Source organism: Equus asinus, chromosome 2 (assembly GCF_041296235.1).
Source record: "Equus asinus isolate D_3611 breed Donkey chromosome 2, EquAss-T2T_v2, whole genome shotgun sequence".
In the NCBI taxonomy this organism is placed as follows: domain Eukaryota; kingdom Metazoa; phylum Chordata; class Mammalia; order Perissodactyla; family Equidae; genus Equus; species Equus asinus.
The window spans coordinates 152,575,275-152,587,846 of NC_091791.1; the positions used below are offsets into that span (position 1 = coordinate 152,575,275).

The 12,572-nt window shown below is 39.0% G+C and overlaps 2 protein-coding genes across 11 annotated transcripts in view; one reads left to right on the forward strand and one right to left on the reverse strand.

The window, feature by feature from the left end:
• The window catches only part of TP53BP1 (tumor protein p53 binding protein 1), an 87,990-nt gene that overhangs the window by 60,999 nt on the left and 14,419 nt on the right, over positions 1 to 12,572 (forward strand). For all 9 annotated transcript variants that reach the window (XM_070502658.1, XM_070502676.1, XM_070502667.1 and 6 more), the window contains 2 exons: positions 3,184 to 3,667; positions 7,320 to 7,472. In XM_070502658.1, the coding sequence (XP_070358759.1) occupies positions 3,184 to 3,667; positions 7,320 to 7,472 (637 nt within the window). The remainder of the gene's footprint in view (positions 1 to 3,183; positions 3,668 to 7,319; positions 7,473 to 12,572) is intronic.
• Positions 1 to 12,572, reverse strand: part of TUBGCP4 (tubulin gamma complex component 4) — a 75,763-nt gene that overhangs the window by 13,535 nt on the left and 49,656 nt on the right. The gene's annotated exons all lie outside the window — the stretch shown is intronic.

The window sequence follows — 12,572 nt, forward strand, 5'->3', positions numbered from 1 at the left end:
AGAAGAAACATGTCAGTGCTTTTATTGGGTGTTCTGATTATTAGATGTGAGTTTGTTGATAATCTTGGGAATGAAATAGCCTACATCCGTTCTTGTATCAAGAAGCTTGTTAGATGAAATACACTTCATTTGATTCCAAAAGTGGTATGGTAATGGCCCAGCAATTACTAAATTTATTGATGGCATTGTATTGCCTTCCTATTTTATTAGAATATCTTCAAATAGAGGGGCCCAGATGCTGGTGATTTTGTTTAACCTTGGTGGATCAAGGGCCTGAGAATCCAGGTGGATTTGATTCCAGTTGCTTCACAGAGAGATCTACACTCAGAACAGAATGGTTAGAAGTTTGTTAAATGTGGAGATTTATTCTTTCCTGTTTCACTTTGGATTAATTTTTTTGCTAAAATTTGATTTCTTAGCATATAGTGACCAGAGTAGAATTGTGTAGCTGGAACTAATGAAGAAAGAGTGGTGTGGCCCTTCTTACAATTTATTGGATTTCTCTTGGTCTTCTGAAAGCTCTTTCTGGTGCTAAAGATTCCTTCTTTATTGTTTCTTGGGACATTAGTATACATCTTTACATAGTTGATGTCTCCGTTGCTTCATTTATGTCTAAGGACTTGGGAAGTTGGTAGAAGAGGGGAACACTTTTTGCAGCATGTGTTGCAATTAAGGGTTTGCTTTTTACCTACTGTTGATCTTAATCAGCAAATCTTGTCAACTAAAACTATATAGTTTTAACTATATATATATGTATAATATGTAACTTTGGGGGGAAATGACTGTGATTTTAGTATCATTCATTTGACCAATGCTAACTTGAGAAAAATAAATACCAAAATTCTGATATTTTGTAAGAATCTGCTGAATATTGCTAATATTGCAGTGAGACACCTTTGGTCTTTAGAGAGAGAAGGGTTGTTCTTATTCACTCTTTGGGGAAAAAAGCAACCTAATATTTGTTGATTAAGAATAAAAAACATCCAAAATAAAACAAAGCTTTGCTTTAGAAGTGAAATGCTATTCAGAATTTCTGCTCTAAATATACAGCTTCTGAGGTAAAATATGTAGGCTTATTTAAGGATGGGGGACAATGGTAATTGAATTCTTAAAATGGTTAGTCAAGACCTGTCCCTTCTAGCTTTGACTCACTTTCATTGTTGCTCAGCTGTTTGTATGTTAGGTGTCTTAAAGGTGTAAACGTGAATATTTAGTTCTAGAGAAGATGAATTGTGTCTCCTTAATTGCTTTGTCTCGTGCGACTAATGTTGATTGAGCATCTGCTGTGTACCTACCAGTGTGCTGAGTAATTTATAGTCGTGCGCCACATCATAACATTTCAGTCAATGACAGACTGCATATACAACGGTGGTCCCATAAGATTAGTACCATAGAGCCTAGGTGTGTAGTAGGCTGTACCATTTAGGTTTGTGTAAGTGCACTCTGTGATGTTCACACAATGATGAAATCACTTAATGACACATTTCTCAGAATGCATTCCCGTCATTAAGTGACATGTGACTATATATGTGATCGCTTATAAACCTCATCAGAGGTAGGTGTTACTCGTCTGCCTCCTGGTGATCTTATTCTTACCTCTTCTTCATTGGACCATTTACCATTTATCCTCATTCACTTGAGGTTCCTGACAGATAGGACGCTAGCTATAACAACCAAATGTATACCAGGCCCTTCTTGGCTAGAACTCTATTCTAAATCCCTCTTTGATCCCCTGTTTTGGTAAACTGAGCAAACAAAATAAGATAGAAACCTCAGAAACTTCTCCTTTTCTCTTTTTCAGGATCTAGAGTAGAGCAAGCCCTAAAGAGCTCTTCTTTCTTCCTTTTTTCTGTTTACCCAGGTCAGTTCAGCTCCTAAGGGTGGAGTGCTCCTCCTAAGTTGGAGACGGCTTCTCTGTTCTGATGACTTGCTCCATCTTTCTCAGGCCAGCCTCTTAACAGCAACATATGACATGGTTTCTAGACCCTTTATCATCCTGGGTGTTATCATCTTGGTTTATCTCAGTTTATGCCTTGTAAAATATGACACCCCAAACTGAAACACATTCCAGAAGTGGTCTTACCATGGTCAGTTCAGAATAGCTTCTTTTTATCTTTTTTCTAGCTATTATGCATTTAATGCAGCCTAAATATGCATTAGTTTGTTTGTAGTACACTGATTCATTGAACTAGTGATTTACTAAAAAGTTAAAAGTTATGGACATTTTCTACATGACTTTGATACTTAAGCAATTAGTTTATTTAATCTGAGAGTAGATTTTTGTAGTTAATTGATTGAGAGAACATTAATTCTTTTATTCAAAGTATATTTATTAAGCACATACTTTATATGAAGTCTTGTGTTAGGTGTTTTAAGTATAGAGATGAATAAGACATGAACGTTAAGTTTCTGTGTAACCTGCTCACTTTTAGGCCTTTTTTATTCTGGTGTATTGTTAAGGACATTTAAGAAAGCCCTGTAGACACCTCAGAGCTTCATTATGTCTGGTTCGCAGGAGACGTTCATCACATGCTTGTGGGATCAGTGAATAAATCACTGATAGCCAAATGGGAAGACTAATGAAGGCTGTATCTTGAAAATTGTCTTTGCGGAACTAAATCATTCTGAAATGGTTAGTTGTAGCTATACCAGTATAGCTAGTAAGGCTAGAATCTCATCTACAACTCTATCCTTTACAGATCGGGTTTCTTCTCCTAAAATTATTGGTCAGGGAGGGATGAACAGTATCTAGAATGCTGGGAGTCATTTAAGGAATGTTAGAACCATTCTTAAAGCCAAATAAGACGTCTTGACCTAATTGATCTTTTTTGAAGTAAACCCCTAAGCTGCCTTCATTGTCTGTGACTTCAATAATGGCTTTTACATTGTTTTGTTTACTTTATTTTCCTGTGTCAAGTTTCAGAGTTCATAGCTAGTGATGGGAGGAAACAACTATTTTATCATCATGGTGGAATAGTCCTATGTACCATTATTTTTTCACAAGAGTGAAATTATGATGAGAGACTTTATAAGGCGATACACTCAGTCACCTTATTTTCTCCTTTCTCCACATTTCTCAAATTGTCAAATTATCGTTCCCTCTTGCCAGTACACACACACACACACACACACTCTCACACTCTTGCTTATTTGACATAGTTTCTTTATATGGTTGATTTTCAGGGGGAACTTGCACCATTTTCCAAGTACTCAAGGTGAAGAGGAGAAGGAAAAATTGGAAGGTGACCAAAGGACCAGGCAGAGTCAACAGCCTGTGAAGCCCAGTAGTCCTGTCAAAGATCTTGGTTCTCCTTCCTCCCAGCAGATGGCCACACAGGGGCCATCCAGTCCTCAAGGGGAAGCAATGGAGACAGATGTGCTAGAAGACCAGAAAGAAGGCCAGAATACCAATCAGGAAAAACCTAATAAGCCCTTGATTGAAAGGCCCAGACAAAATAACATAGGAATTCAGACCATAGACTGTTCCCTATGGGTCCCAGAAACTGTTTCAGCAGCAACCCAGACTGTAAAGAATGTGTGTGAACAGGGGACCAGTACAATGGACCAGAACTCTGGAAAACAAGATGCCACAGTTCAGACTGAGAAGGGGAGTAGTGAGAAACCAGTCAGTGCTCCTGGGGATGATACAGAGTCGCTCCATAGCCAGGTGAGAGAATGTATAGGGTACCTCAGGGGCCCTCTTTTCAGTTTTCTGGATTCCTAGAGAATTTAAGTTGTGGTACTTCTGCCTAAACAGTTTTGTACAGACCAGTGGCTAAAAGATGAAAACAATTTATCCAGGATAGAGGTAGGGTAGTGAAAATTATAGGTAGCTATAGCCAATAGAAAGTCTTTTAGGGAAAATGGAATAGTGCTAGAGTTTGTCAAGTAGATCTTCACTGGAAAAGACAGCCAGGAATATAGTCTATGTCCTACAATATTCTTCTGTGTTCAATCTTTTCCTTCTGCCGTCATTTTTCATCCTCCTTTATAACCATCAGAGCTAATTTCTTCTCCCTCAAGTCTATTTCATGATGGTTCCCAGGAACTGAGAGTAGAAAGTGGAGGAGGAAGGAGTAGAAGGAGCAGGAAGGATAGTGTATCACAGTATTGGAAACAAAGAACAGTAACAGGAATAGAGAGATGGGGAAAAGTCCCCAGATGGCTAGGGACTGCAGGAAGAGGCTAAAACTAGACAGAATGGAAGGGAAAGGATTGGGGCTGATGAAAGTGAGGCTGGAGGAAGAACAGGTTCTTGGGAATACAGTAGGGAAGTGTAGGTACTAGTAGGTAAGAAGTGGTGGTTGAAAGGTACCTGTTAACAAATAAGAGGAAGTTCAAAATTTCGTCAGGTGGCAGTGGGTTTCATGGCAGGGAAAATTTGGAAGTTACTAACAGTAGTTAAATTGCCTTTTCAGTTGCCCTGGTAGATCATCTTTACTTGGATCTACCTAGGAAAGCTTCACTAGGGATGCACCTCTCATCCTAACCGTCCAAGTTGTTTTATAAAATAATATGGTTCCTATTTATTGAACACCTACAATATATCAGCATTTTGCTCAAGACAACCCATGAGGTTGGTATTGTTATTCCCATTTCACAGGTAAAGAAACCAAGCTGAAGAGAGGTTAAGTAACTTGCCCAAGAGTTTGCCATCAGTAGGTGGCAGAACTGGAATTTGAACTCAGCATATCTGACTTCAGAATCGGTATTCTTTCATTATGCTGTGTTGCTTTTTTATTTTTTAATCACAGCCTGTGTAGTCTTCTTCTATTTATCCATTCCTCTCGAGGAACTCTAAAAATTTTTTTTATGTTAGCCTTTATAGTAACACAGTCTCTGAGACCTAAAACTTTATCAGTTTGTACAGATTCAAAATATCATAGTCTTTTAGATATAGGGGCTATAGCATATCTGACCCTATTTTGTGTCTGTTTATTTTCACCCTTAATATAAAGTGTTTAGATTCTGCCACATAATAATTTGGTTTCTCTGCCTTTATAAAAAGATTTAAACTTGATATTAAAGACAGTAATCATGTGGGAGCCACTAGATTATATTTTCCTTTCCTTCCTGATTTTCTCCCTCTGTAAAATAGAGAAGTAAATCCCTGTTCTTGTCTCATCATGATGGGAGCCGATGAGTTAGAGTGCTTAAGGCTCAGGTTTAGAGTTAGACCACTTCATCTGGATATTGTGAGGATTAAATGAGATAAGGCACGCAAAGCCCTTAGCAATGGGCCTGGCACATGGTAAATGCTCAAAAGGCTGCCGCTACTATCTATTGATTATTACTATTTTAAATACCACTACTTCTGTTGTCACTACCACAACTGCTACTGATACTATACCATGACTCTGCCATACAGAGTGAAATAACATGTTTAAGAGCTAGTTGTTTTTGCTAAGAAAAGAAAGGTGCTAGAAAAATATAAATGGTGAATGGGTACAGAGTTTCAGTGGGAAAGATGAGAAAGTTCTAGAGGTGGAGAGATGGTAATGTTTGCACAGTAATGTGAATGTGCTTAATGCCACAGACTATACTTAAAAAATGGTTAAAATGGTAAATTTTATGTTATCTGTATTTTACCACAAAAAAATTATAGATTATGGGTACAGTAACAGAAATTGGGATTGGTATGCCATGTTTTGAAGAATGGTTGGAAAATGAGGAAGGCTGGATGGAGGTTTTACAATTGTCAGTGCTTTTCTATTCCATGCAGTCTGGGTAGGACTCAGGCCGGTGCACAAGAAAAGCATAGGCAGCCTATCTTTGACCTTCTTAAATTTTCACTTATGTGTCAAGTGGACCTGGAGCCAGGTTTTCTATGAAGGGGAAGTATGGTTTTATTTTCCTTTTGTTGTCTTCCCTTAATAATGACAACTTCTTCAAGTTATTTATCTTTATAGAGATCTCTTTTCAGAAGACTGTCTGAAGAGAGAATAAGGATAGCTTTCTTTTTATCTGCCACCTTTCCCTTCTCTCCTTTCTTATTCTATCATACATGTTTGTTTAAGTGTCTCTCTTGAAGTGATCATTTGGCTGTTGAAGTGGAAGAATATGGGGAGGCTTCCTGGCCACATTTCAGGGATATGTATAAAGCACTAAAACCTTTTAGACCCCTGTGATCCAGGGCCTGACTCTCTCAGTGTATGCAGGCAGGAGGTCCAGGCTTCCAGGGTTCTCATGCAGGGACACCCTGATGATTGAGATGTGACCGACCGATGCTCTGACCATTCGTTAACCAGAGTTGTAATATAGAAGTATTTTAAGGAATTGGTTAAGTTTCCATGCTTTTGATTATTTATATTTATTGATATAATTTACATGTCTCTTTATTAGATATTTCCCCCTTAAGATGGAGTTGGAGTGGGAATTATTCAGGTAAATTATTGAAAGCTTTAGTTGAATGATTACCACATTGTCAGGAAAAACCCAGAATCACCATTGTCACAGTGGTACATATAATTCTTTTGAAAGACTTGGCTACCTTGACATTGACTGCTTAAAGTAAAATCAGTCTACTATAGGGGAAGAAACAAATGTGCATTTCCTCCTCCTCAGAATTGCAGAGCCAGTGGTGTAGTGGGGAGCATGGATGTGGATAAATGTGTTATAGGTGTTCTAAGAAAACATGTAGGTAACAGCGTAAAAATGTAGGGTCTTATTTAAATTAACTGATTATTCTTTATGGTACAACTAAATACAAAATCTTAATTTGCTGATATTTTCTGTTTCCGGACACTACTTCAACTATTTTTTGGAGTAGATTAAATATTTCATATTTAATTCTAGGAGAAATCATTGTATCTTGTTTCAGGTATAAACAAACTGTAGTTTTCACTTACTAATGCTGGAAAAACAGACTGCACTGAGATTAATAGATGTCATTCTGGTTTTATATAAGGTTCTAAAGAATGCCTCCCTTTTATCTAAAGAGCTGTTGCAAATGTAAACTTGTATACTGATCGACAAGTCAGCATCAAAATCAGGATTACAATCTAAAAATGTACGTTTAGGGAGTCAAAGTTTCACTTATATGTCCTAGATATAAGTGCTAGATGTTATGATTTTGATTTAGACAGAAATAGGTCATTTTAGGTAGTACTGGTACACACTCTTCCTGGCCTCTGGCTATGCAGCTGGCCCATCCCTAGTTTTATCTATAGGTGAATAGAAAACAACTGGAAAACAGCTGGAAAATTCCATCATACTAGATTCATGGAACCTCTGAACAGTCCTCGTCATGAAGAAGTTGATTTTTGATTTTGCCACTTTGCAATGAGACCCATGCTTGTGTTCTGTATTTTCTGTCATAGGGAGAGGAAGAGTTCGATATGCCTCAGCCTCCACATGGCCATGTCTTGCATCGCCACATGAGAACAATCCGTGAGGTTCGCACACTTGTCACTCGTGTCATTACAGATGTGTATTATGTGGATGGAACAGAAGTAGAAAGAAAAGTAACTGAGGTAATATATACTCTGGGTCTGTGTGTCAGATTTCTTTTGATAGAAAAATTACCCTGGCTCTCCACCTCCACTCTCCCACCCTTCATTCCTGTATAACTTGCCACTAACACTTGGTTTTCCTTCATCTTTTTAGAAAGATATAGGCACTGGGTTAGAAATGAGAGTACTGAATTCTCGTCTTTCTCATGGTTTTGCTGTTTGACCTGTGGCTACTTATTTAACCAGTTTTGCTGTTTTGCTGTTTTACCTGTGGCCACTTATTTAACCAGTTCCGTCATGCTTTCTGTTTCTGTAAAGAACAGATGGCTAAGTCGCTGTGAATCTCTCATATATAATATAAAGATTGTATGTATTATTTTTAATCCTTATAAACTTTAGTGAAGTTTAGAACTCCTTGCTTAGCTATGTGTGTTTTTTCGTTGTTTCTCCTTGTTTTCATGTATACTTATTATCCTTTGTTGGTCTTAATTCCTGTGTGGTTATGGACCTATTGGTAAGAGATGCACCTTTATTTCTTAGTAGGATTCATTATGGACTCATTTCAATGTCAGCATAATATTGGCGTTTATTGGCTGTTATATTGGATACTGTCGTATGCTGACTTTGTTTAGATCTAATACTGGCTGAGATTAGACAGATTTTCTGGAATTAAAGATCTGTCACCTTTCTTTGTACAGACGTTAATTTTTTGGAACTATTTTATTAACTGATAAGAGGCACAGCTATTTTTTTCCTTCACTCGGGCACTTTTCTTTAATTCTGCCAACTAGCCAGAAAGGAAGTTATGCTCAGGGAGAATTAAACTCTGGTAATACAGTTTTATTAAATGGAACGTATGATTGCTATTGTTCATTAATGGACCATTGTGGCCCTCATGTCAGAAGGCCTTTGTCATAGTTTGAGAAATTGTCTTGTATTCTTTATTTATTGAACACCAAATCTCAGAAATATTTCTTTTAAAATGTTGATTCATCTTCAATTTTATGTTTGCAGAATTTTTTTCAATGTTATTACTATTTTGGAAAAATTATGAACTTAACAGCTTTATAGAAAAAATTTGCTTTCGTGAAAAGCTTTTGTAACTGTTGTAGTCTACATTGAACTGTCAGGTTCTATGTTAAGCGTTATACATATTACCTCATTGAATATTTTATATGAAGCTTTCTAAAGTATATTTCTGGAAACTAGAAATATAGTTTCTAGGTACAGCTGCCTACTCTGAGGGGGAGAAAAGTTCCATGGTCATAAACAAGTTTGAGAAACACCAAGTGCTGGAAAATGCTCTCATCCCCCATGGAAATTCAGAGTACATATTACATTAAAGGCTCTAAGAAGTCCTCTTGTAAAAGATAGTCTATTTTATTGTTTAACACAGCACTTCCCAAACTTATTTGACCATTGAAAAATTTTAAAGCAATACTTATTATACTCCTATGGAACATTTTTCGAGAAACACTGCCATAATTAAAGAAAATAAAAATAGTGACTAACATTTATTGAGCACTAACTATATGCCAGACACTGTTCTAAAGACTTTAAGTGATTTAGCTTATTTAATCCTCACAACTAAGCTATGAGGTCGATACTATTATTCCCATTTTGCAGATGAAGAAACTGAGGCATAGCAAGTTAAAATAGCTTGCTTAATGAGGTTACATAGCTAATAAACAGAAGAATTCAACCCAGGCAGTCTAGTTCCAGAGCCTGCATTCCTAATCACTACATTATGTGGCTTCTCAAGAACAAAAGTGATGTGTGCCAAAAGGAAGGTGCATAAAGTAATTCGCAGGAGGAAGAAAGTCATCTGAAGGGAACTTTGATAGTCTTTCTGGATGAGGGCCAGAAAGCATTTGAGTTGGACACTGAAACGTGTAGATGTTGGGGAGCTAAGGGGAAAGGGCATTCCATATAGAAGGCTTGCTGAGCAAAGGCACAGAGGAAGCAAGTAAAAAGCACATAGGTGGGAACAGTCCAGTTGGTGGACAGCACGAAGGTATGTAGGGGTGTATGAAAGTGGACACCTTGTTTATCATCTTTTAAAGATTTTATTCATTTATTTACCAGCAACTTGTTTTTTACTATTTGCTTAGCACTGTGACAGGCACTGGGACTCTGAAGATAAAAGAGACAGTGTTCCTGTTCTCTAGGAGCTTAGCACTTGAGATGCAACAAATCCAAAACTTGTTGGTTGCTGTAGTAGAGGTGTGGAAAGGTGTGTTAGAGAGAGGGGATGGAGCCCACTAGCCTACCTGAAGGTGGCTCAGAGGCCTCACAGAAGATGTGGTGCTCAAAAGTGTGGCAGATAACATTGAGGGATGAGGGAGAAGGACATACAGGCAGAATGAAAAGTTACTTAAATACATGGGCAGCATGGCATGCTTTATGAATATTTAGAAGCTCAATGTGACAAGAATAGTAGGGTAGGGAATGGTGAGAGAAGATGCTGTTGAGGTTGGTAAGGGCCCAGAGCATAGGGCTTTGCATACCACAGAAAAGAGTTTATACATTTTTATCTTCAGTGTGAGGGAGAACTTTTAAAGAATTTGGGGGGAATGAGTGACGTGCTCAGATTTACATGTTGGAAAGGTCAGATTGGCAGCAGTGTAGCAATGGATTGGGGTGGGTTGAGGTTTGAGGTGCAGTTCAGACAAGAGGTAATGAGTGTCAAGTTAGGACAGTGGCAGTAGGGATTGAGAGGAGAGAAATAAATGCAAAAAATAGATAGAAGGTGAAATTGATACACTGATAAATTCCTGAATGTGAGAATTGAGGGAGAGGGAGGAATCTAATACGATGCCTGGGCTTTTTGTCTGGGCAGCTGGGTAGATGGTGGTACCATATTCTGAGATAGAGAATGTAAATAGAACACTGGTTTGCAAGAGAAGATCCTTCACTCAGTAATTACTGAGGGCCTCTTTTGTGCCAGGCACTTTGCTAGATTTTGAGGGTACATCCAGGAAAGAAGATGGTTATGATTTCTGTCTTAATATGTCCTCTATAGTCTAGTAGGAGAGACACACAGGAAAACAAGCAAATATGTTAAAAAGATCATAAGAGGCCAACTTGGAGCCTGGGCCTAAGTCATTGTAACAGCAATGGCCTTGGGCCAGCCTCAGTGGCCTAGTGGTTAAGTTAGGCACGTTCTGCTTTGGCTGCCCAGGTTCAGTTCGCAGGCGCAGACCTACACCACTCATCTGTTAGTGGCTGTGCTGTGGCAGTGGCTCACATACACAGATGTTAGCTCAGGTGAATTTTCCTCAGCAAAAAATTTTTAAAAAGGGCAGTGGCCTTGACTTCTGGACAGTTGCAAAGATAGGTATAGCTGGCTACTGCTTTTTGGGCCTACTCTCAACTGAGACACAGCCTGGAGTCCCAACCTCTAGGTAGGCCTTGCCCTTACACGTTTGCCCTGTCTGAGAGAAGGAATTGGCTTAAGTTCTGGGCACAACACCTGCTTTAGTCAAGTGACCTTGGCAGGTTATGCTGACTCAGATCCAGCTAGAACAGGCAAGTTGGATAACAGGAGAAAGTGATTGGAGAATGGCAGGTTTATGACCAAGATTTTTGGAAGTGGTGCAATTTCTGGTAGTGACTTTGGTAACAGGTGGCTGGGGTAGAGTAAAGGAGGTTAATGGTGGTAATTAGATCAGGAAACTTGGGAGTTGCAGGATGGATCATCTGATGGATGTAAGCCATAGAGGATGATGACAGTAGTGGAGATAGGGAGGGAAGGGAGGCTGTGAACCAGGAGTTAATGTGTTCATGCATGAAAGTGAGTGAGTGGAAGGATGTTTGTGAATAACAACAGGGGAAGGCAGACAGGAAAGTTTAACAGAATGGCAAATAGTGGTTTGGTAGGAGCAAAGTCGGGGGAGATATAAATGGTTTGTTGATGGTGATGGGGAGCAACGAGGCCTTTCATCTCCAAATTTCTGAATTGAGGTTTGTTTAAGAAAAATCAGGGGCCAGCCTGGTGGTGCAGTGGTTAAGTTCATGTGCTCTTCTTGGCGGCCTGGGGTTTGCCAGTTCGGATCCCAGGCGTGGACCTATGCACCGCTTATCGAGCCATGCTGTGGCAGGCGTCCCACTTATAAAGTAGAGGGAGATGGGCACGGATGTTAGCTCAGGGCCAATCTTCCTCAGCAAAAAGAGGAGGATTGGTAGTGGATGTTAGCTCAGGGCTAATCTTCCTCAAAAAAAAAAAAAAAAAAGGAAAAAAAGAAAAACCAGCTTCTGCTAGAGACAGCTGCAGGGAATGTGAGATGCACTCAGGATATCCAGAATTCATTAATTGAAGGCAAGGAAAAGGAGAGAGGATGACAGATTGAGTTTTGGATGGGTTAAATTTCAGCTGTCCTTGGTACATCCAAGGGGAAGAGTTTAGGAGGCATTTGTATTCGAGAGTTTGGAGCTGAGTCATCATTGTATTTCTGGTAGACAAGCAGGGGTGAGTCTGGTCAGACTGGCTGGGCAAAGCATGGAGGAGTGAGAAAAGGTATAAGAACAGAATCTTGGGAAATACCAATTTTAAACAAATAGGCAGAGAAAGAAGAACCCAAAAAGAAGCTCAAATAGAAGCAGCCAAAGAGGTAGAATGAAAGTGACTATAGATTCTAAAAGGAGAAAGGTTTTCAAGAAGGGAGTGGTCAAAAACAATCATTTAATCATCTTATAGCATTATTTAAATGTGTGTGCTTATGTGTGTGTTGCATACTGTCTTCCCAGAGATAATGTCACCTCTTTGAGGGACGAGTCTGTCTTGTACTTCTCCATATCTTCTCTGACAGCGTGATAACACACCAACAGTCCAGAGCAGGAGGGCAAATCTGCAACACCTGTGTTGTACTTTCTCAATCTTGTGCCCATAGAGAACATTGCCGATTGGTCCTAGACCCTTTTCCCGATAAGCCTGGAATTAGCCTCAGAAGGCTGCTTAAAACTGAGCTCCCAGCAACCACTACCAATCCATCAAAGCAGGCGTGTGGGATATAGTCAATTTGACATTCCTGTCCTCTGCAGATACTGAAAACTCATTTATTTTGATTATTACTTTGTTGGTCTAACATTTTTCTAAACAGTAATACCATTTTTAGCCTATTC